Source organism: Urtica dioica, chromosome 5, assembly GCF_054948205.1.
Source record: "Urtica dioica subsp. dioica isolate 48M chromosome 5, U.dioica_male_clone48M_v1_H2, whole genome shotgun sequence".
NCBI lineage: Eukaryota > Viridiplantae > Streptophyta > Magnoliopsida > Rosales > Urticaceae > Urtica > Urtica dioica.
Window position 1 is genome coordinate 38,388,624 of NC_142760.1, and position 14,799 is coordinate 38,403,422.

A 14,799-nucleotide genomic window follows, 5' to 3' on the forward strand; every position below is an offset into this window, starting at 1 on the left:
CATTTCTGTATATTCTTTTTTTCGCCAAGTAGCTAAGTGGAAGTAAGATATCTTTAGTTTCTTGCGAAAGCATGAATTTTTTGTAAAATGGCGAAATGCATGTCTTTATTATAAAAGTTTAAAGGTTTTTTTTTTTTTTTTTTTTTTTTTTTTTTTTTTTTTTGTAATTTCCATTTATATGTTCAATTTAATTAAATTATAGAATATTGTGTTTATGTATGAATGAAAAATTGTAAAAAAATGGAATTGTACAATTGTGTCCATGAGTTTTTAGGTGGTTGAATGAAAAAGATGATTAAGGTGGTTAAATATATGTATTGTACTAATATAATCATATTGATTAAGATTAGTTTATTGTAGACGTTATAACTACCAAAGGATTTCAAGGGTCACCTATAAAGAGTATAATTTGTGAATTATATTTTCGGTGTTAGAATAATTGTGCTTTTTAAGGCATGCATGCTATCAAGTATATGTTATAATTCAATAATGTGCTGAATTTGAGACTTATTGTCCAGTTTTTTTTTTTTTTTTTTTTTTTTTTTTTTATGCTTCCGTTTATTTTTAGTTGGTGGTTTCTTAATTAAAGAGGAACTACGTATTGTCTTACTCTTACCACACGGATAATAACAAATAGATGAAGAAGATCACTACAAAATATCCAAATTTATAAATAGCGTCGCTTCATGCTTAAGGCAAGAACAAAGATACGAGTCTGCTAAACAATTAATGTTTGTTACAATATGTTTAATTAAAGTAACGAGCGTGTATTATTTAGAAAATCAATGTATACACTTATTCCTATAAACTACAAATATTGTACTTCAAGATAATCAAAATAATTTACGAATAATTTATTATATTTACAACGTTTTGATTTTCTAGAATCAACATGTTGTTAGATTATTAAGGATTACAAGAATACTTGAATCTATTTTAGTTGATCACCACTTGATGCGGAAGAACTTTGATGATCGGCGATTGGACCAATAAGAACCGAATGGTACGTGGTCTTCCTTTGCAAATTAATTACCTTACTCCTCCGACGAGAAATTATTAAGGAATTCCATAAGTCTCTATCAAATACCTCCATGGACTTTTGAATCTTTATATAGGAGGTTAACTATTACTAAGATGTCAATTGGAGTTTGCAGATAATTTCGACACGAAATTTTTACCTCCGAAACCGAGATTCCCTCAAAATATATTTTTCATGTTTCATTGAAATAATTTACAATGGAATGATCTTTCTAGGAATTCAAATTGAAATCACAACAAATCGCTAAATTAACATGTTGCAACATCTCCAATGAAAGTTTATAATTTATCTACAAAGAAAAATTCGACCTAAAATTAGCTTATTGGGCGGAGGCGGGAGCAACCTTCATTCCAAAAGACAAGGTGTGGCAATGGTTGTGAAATAGAAGTTTACAATGGAATGATCTTTCTAGGAATTCAAATTGAAATCGCAACAAATCGCTAATTAACATGTTGCAACATCTCCAATGAAAATTTATAATTTATCTACAAAGAAAAATTCGACCTAAAATTGGCCTATTGGGCGGATACGGGAGCAACCTTCATTCCGAAAGACAAGGAGTGGAGGTGGTTGTGAAATAGAAGTTTACCATAGAGATTTAAGATCTTGTTATGGTGGCTGGCTAGGAATTTCCTCCCGACGAGGACGAGATTGGCGCGGTGCTTCCTGGACATATATTTGACGTCAACGGTACTTTAAACCTACCAAACATGAAGATGGCTTTAACTGTTTCTTTTTGTTCATGAAAATGTCTAAAAATGCCTCTACATAGAGTGTTTCTATAAATGAGATGAACGTCATGAATTAAATAATGTACAAATATACCAAAACATGTGGATCCTACATGTGAAAATGATTGGTCGGCATAAATTATATATCAAACAAGTTATTTTCTAAATTTTTCGAGACCGTGTGTACTTACCTAAGATGAAGAAGACCTGGCCGACACGCACACCTTGTAGCGGTGGATCAACGAGGAAGTCCTTTGCTTGGTGTTGTCGACATTGATGAACTTTTCACATTTGTTGCATTGACCCTGTCGAGTCTCGTCGTCGCCAATCACAGTAAAATATGTTTTGGTAGTTGGGGATTCGGAACTGTATTTTGTGGGTTTTATGGGTCTTGTGGGTTGTGTGGATTTGGTATTGCATGTGGTGGAATTGGTGGATCTTGTGGTGGGGGTGGTGGGTTTTCCTTCTCATCATCTTGATTTTGTGATTGAAATCTTTGAAGTTTCTCTTGATATGCTAAGTAGAGGTCTTGATATTGTAGAGGTGACTTATATTGAGTTGTGTATAATATGGATATTGTTGAGGAACATAATAATAAATATGGAGCAAATTAAGATTCGGTTTGAGTGAAATGTGGAGGGTCATAGGAATACGTTGGAGTTTGGGTGTAACCATATATTCGGTGTTTTCATAATTACGAAATTGAGAAAGACCTAATCAATTTTGAGGATATTGGATGGCTGGAGAGACGAAAATTTGTTGTTGAATTTCGGATTGCTCTTGTGGTGGTGGTGGAAATATGTGAGAGCGAGTACGACGAGAACTTCGATGAGATGATGACGAAGACATTCTCAAAACTATATAATATGAATTTTATAAAAATAAAATTATGTAATATAAGTTATAATTTCTAATTAAAACTATAAATATAATTAAACTTATAATATAAATTATATTACTTGAGATTGAGAGAATAATGCAGATCGAAAGTGAATTTGAGTTTGGCGTGAGAAAAAATGAGTAAAAGTGGGTATATACATAGTTGAGTTCAGAATTAGGGGTTAGATTTTAATTTTTTAGAAAATTTTGAGCCTCACAGGGCAAATTACCGACAAATATTATGGGCCATTGATTCATCCAATAGTCCCTAACTAATGGCTGAGATTATTTAAAAAAAGAAAAAATAAACCAGTCTATTCTGTGGGTCTTCTACTACTTTTGAGTGTCAGATAGAAGTCTTTCTTCCGACACGCTCTCTCTCTAAAAACCCTCTCTCTCTCTAGAGCAACTTAGATCTAGATCTAGATCTAGCTGGGGTGATCGTCGCCGCCGCCCCTCTGGGTTCGGACGCCGTCGCTGTCGCGGCTCCGGTCCGGAGGGGAGGGCGATTCTCCACGAGACCCCCTTCTCAGTGGATCCCGTTTCTCCGTTTCTTCGTCGCAGAGGCCGCTCGCCACCGCCGGTTCAGATCCGTCGACCGCCGAGCTCGAAGGCGGTCCCAACCTCTCTGACTACGCTCCAGAGGCTGGCCACCGCCAAGAGCCCCGACCCGGCCCTCGAGCACCCCTTCCGTGATCCAGAGCTCCGGTCGGCACCACCGCGTCACCACCAGGCCCGGCCTCGCCACCGCCGCCCCAAGCGCCGCCGCCAGCTAGGCGGTCCGACCCTCCTTCGTCGTCTCGTCCTGGAGGTGCTCCACGCCGTGGGTTCGAGTCTTTGAAGCTTGCCGAGTGACAGGTTGTTTGGATCTTGGTTACGATTGTTCTTTGGGTGGTGTCTTTTGTGTTTGTTTTGGTTGTAATTTCCCTGTTTTTTTGCTTTTTGCAATAGCGATCTGGTTTCTGAAGTTGGATTAGCCATCGTTCAGCCTTCCGTTATGGAATTCCTGTTAGACAAACGTTTATGCAGGTTTGAGACTCTCTTTCGAGGTCTTGTGCTCTTGGTTGTTCGGGTTTGCCTATCAACCATAGAGGTTTTTGTCAAAGAGCTGATGTTGTGCTCGATTAGTTGTGTGCTTTGTTGTTTTTCCATTGTTGGATTCCAAGCCACGTTTAAACCTCATGATCGCTTTCATATGTTCATATCGATGGGTTCGGTTCAGTCCGAGATCATGAACATCTCTTTTGGGACTTTCAAAGTCTGCATTAGTGATTGTAATCACTTCTTTCTAATGGAATTCTCGGTTTTTCCCTCAAAAAAAAAAATAACCATCGAAATGATATTTTCAGTGGCTCAAATATAGTCATCGGAACCAAAATTTTCGTTAACTTCCGATTCTGATGCCCAAGATTAAACTCTCCACGTGAAATATATAAAGATTGGATATATTTAAGAAATCAACATAATATATGTGAAGTTTCCTCTAGTGAAAAATGTAATGTGAAAATCATCCAATTAGCCCGTTTGCCACGAACTACAGAGAGAGAGAGAGAGAGAGAGAGAGAGAGAGATTTTGGCGGGGAAAACCAAACCAACCCAAAATCACCATTCAACTATGGCTTCCAAGCTCTTCTTCCACATTCCAGTCTTTCCCTACTTCTCTCTCCTCCCCAATCTCTCTCTCTCCTCCCAACCCCGAATCCCACCCTCTCACTGTCTCTCCTACGGACCTTCTCTCTCCAAAGGCTCGTTGCCCAAAACCCCGAGACCGCCGATAAACCCCGAAATCACCGACGAGCCCGATCGATCTCTATCTCTATCTCTCTCTCACCTCGAAGAAGACGAGTTCGCGAGGGAATTCGAGATCGCCGCGATCCGAGTCCCTTCGGAGGAGTGCTTCGCTCTCGAGAGCCGGCTCCGAGGTCACTTACTGAACTGGCCACGAATCCGAAACATCGCCAGAGTCTCCGGCGACGAAATCGACGGTCAAGATCTCGCGGATCTCATCAGACGCCGCGGCGGAGAAGAAGACGGAGGTTTGGCTCCGGTGAGCCGGAGAATCCACGGGAGAGCCGAGGAGGACGGAGAGGAGCTGAGTCCGGTCTTGGCGAGGGAATGGGCGGCGAGGAAGTTCGATTCGAGAGGCTTCGTTAGGTTTCGGAACTTGGCTAGGATTTCGCGGCCAAGGAAGAAGAAGAGGAGGGAGAGAGAGGGGATCGACGGCAAGAGGGATTGGAAGAGGGAATTCGCGGCTGTGGAGGTTTTGGGGGATGAAGAAGGAGAGGATTGGAAGGGTTTGCTGGGAGAGGAGTTTGAAGGTCCGAGGAAATGGAAAGGTCCGACGAGGCTTTTGCTTTTGGACGAAAGGTGTTTGATGAAATGCCCCAACGAGTTGCCAGAGGCGATCAAGGTGTTTAATTTGAACCTTTACGATTGGTGATCTTTGTTCCTATATTTCTTGTTATTTTATCATCTTTGGTTGTTGGATTTGATCCTCTCGTAATGTGCATCAATTTAGGCATAAACTTCAATATTTAGTTTATTTCTTTGGTAGTCAACTATTGCATTCATGTTGGTTTGAATTCTCAAGCAGTACATTTCAAACAACTTGGAATTTATAGCTTTCTCTTTCGCACGGTGATATTGTAGGGACTGAAAATATATCAGCTTTGATGGAAATCAGCTTATTTTGAAGGTTTTCAGAAAGTGAATTCACGACCTCATAATAGCTGACGCTTTACAAGCATTGTTCTTGTAAAAATGATTCTTCGCTGCTTAAGTCATAGCCATTTTCATGGAGTACACACCTTTTTGTCTAATATTATTACCTTCATTTTTGTAGGCTGTTCTGAAGGAGAATTCATCAACCCACAAACTTGTAAAATGCAAGCTGACTTTGTTCTACGAGTACTGGCAGATGAATGAGGTACTTCACTGATTGTAAGTATTTGTTCGATATGTGATATAGAATTACGGTTGAAAAATATATAATGATTTCACTATTTTAGATTCCATATGAACAACTTTTTTCCGATTATAAATTCCCAATTAAGAACGACGATGTGTCATAAGTTAGACACAAGAATGCGACAGATGATCCAAATTCTTTGTAATTCAATGCTCAAACTGTTCCACAAAATCAAGTTTGTTTGTATGTCTATCACATTCTTAGCTTCGACGATCTGAAGAACAGTGATTAATTAAATCGGCGAATTTGTAGAGATACGTGTAAGGCTTTTTATGATATCCAGTTTTGCAGATATTGGATGCTTTACTTCCTGTGGGAACGATTATTCCTTCGTCATTTGAAACAATTGGACATATTGCACACCTCAATCTAAAAGATGAGCACTTATTGTACAAAAAGCTTATAGCCAAGGTATGAACAACTTTCAATTAAAAAAAAACGTGTTTATTTATACAATAATCGCGCATTCCCGCGTGACAATAGGTTGTTTTGGATAAAAACAAGCCGAAGATTCAAACGGTCGTGAACAAGATCGACGCAATTCAAAATGACTACAGAACGATGCAGCTCGAGGTTTTGGCGGGAAATCATTCCCTTGTCACAACCGTTGTCGAGAACGGCTTACGATTTTGTGTCGATTTAGCTTCAGTGTAATGTTTTCTTTTTCCTACCCACTTTCAGAAGTACATGAAATACCCTTTTGAAGATATCTATTGCAGTTTTGAAACTGATACTCGGAGTTCTTTGTTGAATTTTACTATTCTTTATCTAACAATTCAGGTATTGGAATTCGAGGCTTGCTACTGAAAGACAAAGGCTTGTGAGCGGCTTTACACGGAAAGATATAATCTGTATGTTTCAAATCTGTTATTTTTCTCGTTCCCCTGAAAAAAAAAAAAAAAAATTAAACTTGAAAGCTTCTCGTGATAGTGATATGTCTTGACGAATTTATAGGCGATGTTTTCTGTGGAGTTGGTCCGATAGCCATTTCCGCGGCAAGAATTGTAAAGAGAGTATATGCTAATGACTTGAATCCTCACGCAATCGAGTACTTGGAAAGAAATACACTTATCAACAAGCTCGAAAAGAAAATTAAGGTACACATTGAAGCGCTTCCGATAGTCATTAAGTAAGTAGAATAATATAAATTTTTATGATTCATTTATGGTGTTTTCAACGGGACTAGGTGTTTAATATGGATGGAAGGAGGTTCATAATTGCAATGTTCCAAAGTGACAGGGCTTCTTCCATAACACAAGTCGTAATGAATTTGCCTAATGACGCTGTCGAGTTTCTAGGTTTGTTTACCTTTCCCTCGAAATCGAACAACCCATCCCTTTTCATCGCACATTCAAAAAACATTTAGTCTTATGTTAAGATCCTTGTTCTCTCTCCTTTGACTACCAGACGCTTTTCGGGGAGTCTGGAGAGGTAAACCCGAAGAGATTGACTTTCCGCTGCCAACGATACATGTCTACGGATTCTCCAAAGCTCGAGATCCCGAGTTCGACTTTCACGAGGTTCGGGCCGTGACATTTTCCGACTCTCTCTCTCTCTCTCTCTCTCTCTCTCTCTCTCTCTCTCTCTCTCTCTCTCTCTCTTGTTTTTAATATATGTGATGACCATTATTGTCGATCGATGCAGAGGATAAGAATCGCTCTCGCTGAAGCAGCGGTAGATGTGGAAATGCGAAGGGTTCGCCTTGTTGCTCCTGGAAAATGGATGTTGTGTGCAACATTTGTTCTTCCCCATTGTGTAGCTTTTGCAAAACATATGCTTAAAACGTAAATATATTTCCTAGTGTTATTTTTTTTTTAATTTTTTTTATTAGCTTTCAACAAAAAAATTGTATGTACTTATTTAGTGTTACATTATCAAAGTAGCTAAATAAAACTAATTAAAGTTATTCACATCATTTCCTAAAATGCTGTTTTAGTTTTTAGTTTTCTTATTGAAATGAAAATCTTATTACAATTTAACCACTAATAAAAAGCCTAATTTAAGGGTTCATTTTTTTTTTCAATGTGCAACTTTATTCCAAGGGCATTCATTTTTTTTCTCAACGTGCAATTTTATTCCAAGGGCATTGCACTATTTTGCTACATTTCAGCAAGAGTCTTAATTTTTTTTTTATGCAAATGTAATGGTCCATATATAATGCACTAGAAACAGAATACTTATTAAACAGATTTGTCTAACTTTTTTACGGCTCAGATTTTTTTTTTTTGAAATTTCACGGATTTTCCATTAAAATTGGGTAACAAAACCCATCAATACAGGAGAATAACACCTTAGTACATGGACACTTCAAACCTAAGTCGAAGTGAAACTAACACTAAGTTCCGATAATCGTACGATTTGTGCATACTTCTGACAAGAAGAAGATCGACGAGTACAATATGAATCGAGCACACATAAAGCTCTTTCAGAAAAACCAATGGTTGTTGATGGAAAGATCCACTCAACCTCGGTCCGCTGACCACGAAGAAGATGCCTCTTCAACCTGCATAGATCAAAACCTAACAGGAAATCCACAATGGGATAGTGGACGACGGCTAATCCGCGTCCAAAACAAACCAAACCAAACAAAACGATGTAACAAAACAAGCGAGTCCCAAATACTTTTAAAACGAAAAAAATCAAAATAAAATTTAAACCCGCCACCAGATATCGATAGCCTACGCCGAAGAACCTCACTTCATCATCTCTGTCGCCGAGGAGCCACGTCACTGCATCGTCGGGATCACGCCGCAGGAACCTCGTCGCCGAGGAGCCACACCACAACGTTGTAGCCGATGAGCCATGCCGCACAGTCTCAGAAGCCAGATGAACACGTCGTTCTACCCCCTTCAAGGAGGCCCATCGCCGCACAGAAGTCGTCGAGGAGGAACCGCGCCGCACAGTTGCAGGCTCCCGGGAGGCTCGCCACAGCTTCGTCATCGAGGATTGTCGCCGCTCCGACTCCGGGGAGACACGCCGCTCCTCCGCCGCCAACGTGCAGCGACGCTCCACCGTCCCCGACATGAAACGATGCACCGCCATCGTCAACGAAAAACACCTCGGTCTAAACTTCTCGCCGGAGCGTTGCCGGGGTGGACGCAAAGGCCCGTGCAGGCAAGAGACCAAAGGAAAGCGATGGAGGTGAACCACGTGGCAGATCTGGAAGTGGTGAAGGCGCGCGAGCATAGCGGCTTAGGCAGGGCAGAAGGACAGATGAACAGAGAAAAAAGGGTCGCCGGATTCCCAGCGGTGAGACGCCCTGTTGGGGGTGGGGTCAAATCGGTCTATTTTTTGGGGATGGTAGGTGAGGGCAAATAAGTAAAATCGAGTGAGCAATGGAAATAAGCAGAGAAAGAGGAGCAAAATCTCAGTTCAGATTGAGATCTAAATAATTATATCTCCTCTCTCTCTCTCTCTATGTGGTCCTTATTCTATGACTGTCTTATTTGGTGTGGGAAATGAAAATGTGAAGAGAGCTTTGGTTGCTTTGCTTCAATATGGTTAGGTCCTTCACAAGTTGAATAAAGCCACAACTAACAGTTACTCTAAACTTGTGGTTTCTTTATGCCAATATTTGTAGGAAAATTTAGGGTACAAAAATTCCCACCCTTCATTTGTTTTTCTGTTTTTGTTTTTGGCTAATTAGGACTTATTTCAGTAATTAGCCACAATTTATAAGCTTTATAAAACAACCCTATAGGCTATAGATATAATGTACTGGTTTTCCATTATATATTTTGGTATAAAAGATTAGTAAAATTTATGAGGACCTAAAATGATAAATAATAACAAAGTTTATTCAAATATACTCAAAACAATAAAACAGTTATAAATTTCTCATCCTTCATTTGTTTTTCTGTTTTTGGTTCTGGCTAATTAGGACTTATTTCAGTAATTAGCCACAAATTATTAGCTTTATAAAAACAACGTTATACATACATATTATGTACTAGTTTTCCAATATATATCTTGGTTTAAAAACAAACTATCAAAAGTTACAACGAAAAAGGATAAATAATAACACAATTTTAACGAATATACTCAAAACACATATATTTTTATATTTAAATTTTAACTTCACTTAAAATGGAGCAAAAAGCTTCACTAACCTTAATAAAATGTAGTTGAGACGAATGGTTTTTTTAAATTAAATTAAAAAAGAATCTGGTGTTGTTAACATGGAAATTTAAAAATCCAATTCGGGCAGATAAGATTGTATTTTTTTTTTTTGATCGAAGGGCAGATAAGATTGTAAGGATATAAACAAACTTTGTAACAAAATTTATACATACACGTGTGAAATGGTCCCCAAAAATAAAAGAAAACCATGTAAATAAAGAGTACTAAATAGTAGTAATAATGAACGTCAAAAAAATAGTAGTAATAGCCATAGCCAAAGACAAATAGCAAAACGAGCCCAAATCCCAAATCCCAAACCCCACTAATCATTCCAATCAGAGCACAATCTGCTACACAGAGCCCAAGAATCCACAGTGTCTGCCTAAACCCAGAAATAAAAATAAAAATAAAAATATAAGCCTGGTGGTCCTGCTCCTCCTCTTTGATTGCCCTTTTATTTATTTATTATTTATTTTCCCATTATTTGTCTTGTGTTGTTATTTTAGTGTCTAATATGAATACGAAAAATCTACCATTGATGATTTCAATTTAACAATATTATGTACCACAATATCTTTTCTGTCAATCACGCAATCAAATTTCAAGTGCTGTCTGTACATAACGTTAATTAATTGAAATAAATGTATCAGTGTTAATTATATGGACACAAAAATTTATTGACTTGTAGTACTAATGATAGTTTTTTTTTTTTTTTTGGTTGGATATCTCTTTATATCGCTATTTAATTACTTTCTAGACTTTGAAGTAGCGAATACATTTTTAGTAAATATCTTTTTTTTTATTATACCATTTTTATGCTTATCTACATAATAAATATATAAATACATAAATAAATAAAAATCAAAACCAATCCCGAGACAGCAGAGCTCTCTCTCAAACAGAGATACTCGGTCACTTTCTCACAGCCGCTATTTGTCCGTACAAATTAATTCTCTCTCTCTTCTTGTGGTCCCCACCACAACGTCTCACCTTTCAGCCCCAAGGTGGTTTTCTTGACGTGGCATGATTTCATTGGCTCGAATAGCCACAAAGCATAGGACGGCGCGGGTGCACCGTACACCCTAGAGACACGCCTATCAGCTTCCAGGGATCACAACTGAATCCGATTGGACACGCGTCGGTTGGTCACGCATTTTCGCCCCCAAGCTATTCTTTGCTGACGTGGCCTGTATACATTGGCTGGACATCCATACATGTTTCATAAGCATGTTTTTTGGCTCCAAAAATCTTCCTTGGGTGAGAACCGTGAGATAATACATAAATATTTCACTGGTGGATTTTATTGTTAAATTTGGGATACGATCTTAGGCATGGTTATGTTGTGAAAAAAAAATCTCACATTTTTCGTGAAGTTTATTTAGGTAAAGATTTGGGTTAGTACTCAATGATTTTGGATAAAGATCATTCATAGAAGTCTAGTGACTAGTGGGTATAATCAAATAAAAAAAATTTGTTTATGTATTTTTTTTTATGTGATTTTCTTTTTAAGGGTTGTTATTATAGGTTCTACAAACCATCCAATGGGATTTTTCATGTCTCTCACAAGCTTCTATATTTTTAGGGGATGAAAAACTACAAGGAAAAAGATGGCTCATCCAACTATGGGACGTAGTTGTTAGATAAGATGACCAAAAGAATCATGGGGTAATGTGTGTGTGTGTGTGTGTATATATATATATATATATATATATATATATATATATATATATATATATTCTTTTTTCTCATATCAATCTTCACACTTAGAACATAAAATGGCCAAATAGCCAAACCGCGTGGAAGATGTTAGTAGTATAGGGCATTATTGAGGGTCAAAAGAAGAGCTAAAATCAAGTTGACTTGACCCTTTGGAATTTGTTTTTTTCTTCATTTTTGGGTGACTATCAAAACTACTACTAGCAATATATATGTCATCACGATATATATGTTAAAAAAAAGGGTCTAAATCTTGTGGAGTTTCACACATCACATGGTATTGATGTTGGGTATGTATTGCTTGCATATTGAAGATCCACCAAATTAGATCTCAAAGAAACGTCTTTTTTGCTCTCAATATTTACATGTACGTTTTAGCCAATTTTTTTTGGGTGGTTAGGGTTTGGTACTTAACTTGGAAATAAAAATTGACATTATATTCGTATTTTCTTTCAGACCAAAAAACTAGATGATCTATTGTAGCCCTTTTGAATTAATCAATAAAAACCACCGCTTATTATTTAAGCAATCTATTTTTTATTTGTAGCAATAATGTCATGTAGAGAAGAAGACTATTTTCCAAAGATGTTTACTTTTTTATGAATGTATATGGTGGCAACATGTGGTTAATTTTATATTTTCTAAGACAATTAAAGTATTTAACTAATTAATGTCGTACGGTCAGTTTAAAGTATTTTTTAATATAGTTCTTAATTTCGTCGACGATGTAAAAAAAAAAGGAACAAAACAAAAAAGACTAGGACTTTAAAATAAGAACGTACCACATGGGGTCAGCTTTTAGATTTTACCATCTATGAACACTAGTAGCATCATTGCAAGCCTATATATTATATATATATACATACATACATATTCACATGTTATGTATATGGATCATCTACATATATTACCATGACCAATCTTACTCTATATGATTACCCTTCAGAAACCGTTTCTGCAAATTTGTTCTTTTGTGCACCTACACATATTTACATAAAATATATAATATTATTACACATCGTTAATTGAAAGTGAAACTATGTGTTATCTAGTCAACACACTCACATGCAGTTTCCAAACCCCACTTATGATAAATAAAAAAACGATAATAATAATGTGATAATCTCTCTCTCTCTCTCTCTCTCTCTCTCTCTCTCTCTCTCTCTCTCTGATCATCAGAAGATCATGACCGTTCCTTATACACACCTCGTCTCAAAAGGGTAAACCTAAAGACCATCTTTCTTATGAAGCCTTACATAAACCCATCAACTTGTTAGCCGAAAATTTGCTAAAAACTGAAAGCTGAGCCAAGTTAAAAAGGCTCTTCCTTTTGGCAGCTACAACCACAGTTATAGTAATGAATATATACATATATATATATATATATACACATATTACATATATATATATATTATATATATATATATTTCCGACCAAACCCTGCATATAGCTTGGTGGTCATGTGTTTGGAATACTGAGAGAAACCTCGACAATCTCTCTGTGGGTACCATGTAAAACGACTAGATCATACTAACATCACGCGCCCTTTTTCAGGCGCGTGTAACATAATCGAGTTTTTTTAAGAGCTCATTTTATTTACAAAAAATTGCTGCTAGAAATCTGTTTTATGGCATTGAAAAAAATATATTAGTTATTGGTAAAACGTTAATTTAGATACATTTTGTTTGACAGTTAACGATTTAGTGTACCCAATGAAAGTTGTTTATTAGCTTTTTAATTAGTATTATCATTACTCTAATTTATGTAGAACAAAAAGAGAGTATATAGTAAGGCAAGGGTACCTAGTATATAGGTCGTAGCAATATTTTGTACATGTACGCACATTTAAATTAGATATCTTTCTTGAATAACACAAGATTTCTTAACCTATAATTTTTAGAATTTTTGTTTAAGATCATTAAACATTCAAATTTTCCTAAAATAATACAATAATGTTCAAGTGGTACTTATTAGAAATACTGTATCTATTGATTTAAATCTCACACCCTCCTCTGTCTCACTCTGATTCGCATTAAAATTGTTATTTTTGAGTAACTTTTTTTTTTATCGGATCACTACGATCTGCAAGAAAGATGGGATATGTAATATTTTGTGATAAATATTTGCTGCCCCTGCTTGAAATTGCAAAATATTGTTTTTTTTTTACTTTTATTATGGATCACGTTACCAAAATATGAAAATATAACTTCAATTCTTATGAACAAGAACACAGTCAGTGATATTGTTAATAAATCATTATAAAATCATATGATCATTTTGAGAATATATAAAACGGATCACGACCATAAGATTTTCTATCCATGATAGCGCCATATTTATAAATTACCTATTATTTGTTGGATTTTTTTTTATGTCACTGATAATTTCTGAGAAAAAATATTTGCTTATCCTATGCGCTGGTGAACGAAAAAACATTGTTAATTTCTCTATTTTTTTTATCATGGATTGTGTACCCAAGATATTGAAATATATGTTTGAATTTTTTTGACGACAACACGCCATGCAAAGATATTGTTAATAATTTCATTATAACAGCATACGAGCATTTGGGGAAGAAGATTTTTTATTTTCACATTTCCATGAAATTTTTTGTTTCTTTAATTTACATATATCTAGAAGCGCGTAAGCTTCACTTATATCAATAATCAGAGTCCACATTCAACGCTAAAATTTCACAATAGATACATAAAATCTCATTGTCTTAAGAAAAAAACACCCAAAATTACTCTCATAATCTTGAATTCTCATTTATACATCATTAAAACACAAATCTTTGGACTCATTATATTACCATATATCTCCACATATAAGGACAAAATCAAAGAACCCACCAGAGAAGAAGAATCCAAAACTCTCTCTCTCTCTCTCTCACACACAAAAACCCTACTCGCCTCCATTAACGTCCTTTTTAGCATTGTATATATACACAAAACACACACACATTCTCTTACAACAAAACAACCAAAAACCCATTTTTTCTCTCTCTCTCTAGAAAGAAAGAATCAAAGAGAGACAACATGTCTTCTTCGACTTCGAAGCAGCCTCCGATTCCGGCGAAGAGTGCTCGGGGAAGAAAGCCGTCGAGCAAGCCGGCGCCGGAGAAGAAGCAGCCGCAGAGAGGGCTCGGCGTGGCTCAGCTCGAGCGGCTCAGGCTCCAGGAACGGTGGAGGAAAATGACCGAAATACCCCCGTCAGACGGAGGCATTAACAACGGAACCCCAACTCAGCCTCTGGAGAGCGTTCCGGTGCAGTACGGAGCAGGGGGTTTCGGTGGAGACGCGGCTCGGATTTTCCTCGGCAGCGGCGTTGCTGGAGCGGGATCTGGT

At 36.9% G+C, this 14,799-nt stretch overlaps 1 protein-coding gene across 1 annotated transcript; it reads left to right on the plus strand.

The window, feature by feature from the left end:
• Positions 1 to 4,203: 4,203 nt before the first annotated feature.
• On the plus strand, positions 4,204 to 7,530 carry LOC149398345 (Met-10+ like family protein). The gene is made up of 9 exons (XM_089614010.1): positions 4,204 to 5,059; positions 5,492 to 5,575; positions 5,909 to 6,028; positions 6,101 to 6,267; positions 6,398 to 6,468; positions 6,572 to 6,714; positions 6,804 to 6,915; positions 7,025 to 7,137; positions 7,262 to 7,530. Exons 1-9 carry the CDS (start codon positions 4,265 to 4,267, stop codon positions 7,403 to 7,405), a joined length of 1,749 nt encoding a protein of 582 aa, XP_089470136.1. The 5' UTR covers positions 4,204 to 4,264; the 3' UTR covers positions 7,406 to 7,530.
• The last annotated feature ends 7,269 nt before the right edge of the window (positions 7,531 to 14,799 follow it).

Coding starts and splice junctions, on each gene's coding strand:
- LOC149398345 (XM_089614010.1), top strand. CDS start 4,265: ATGGCTTCCAAGCTCTTCTTCCACATTCCAGTCTTTCCCTACTTCTCT. Junction 6,029..6,100: donor ACAAAAAGCTTATAGCCAAG/GTATGAACAACT, acceptor GCGTGACAATAG/GTTGTTTTGGATAAAAACAA. Junction 6,268..6,397: donor TGTGTCGATTTAGCTTCAGT/GTAATGTTTTCT, acceptor CTAACAATTCAG/GTATTGGAATTCGAGGCTTG.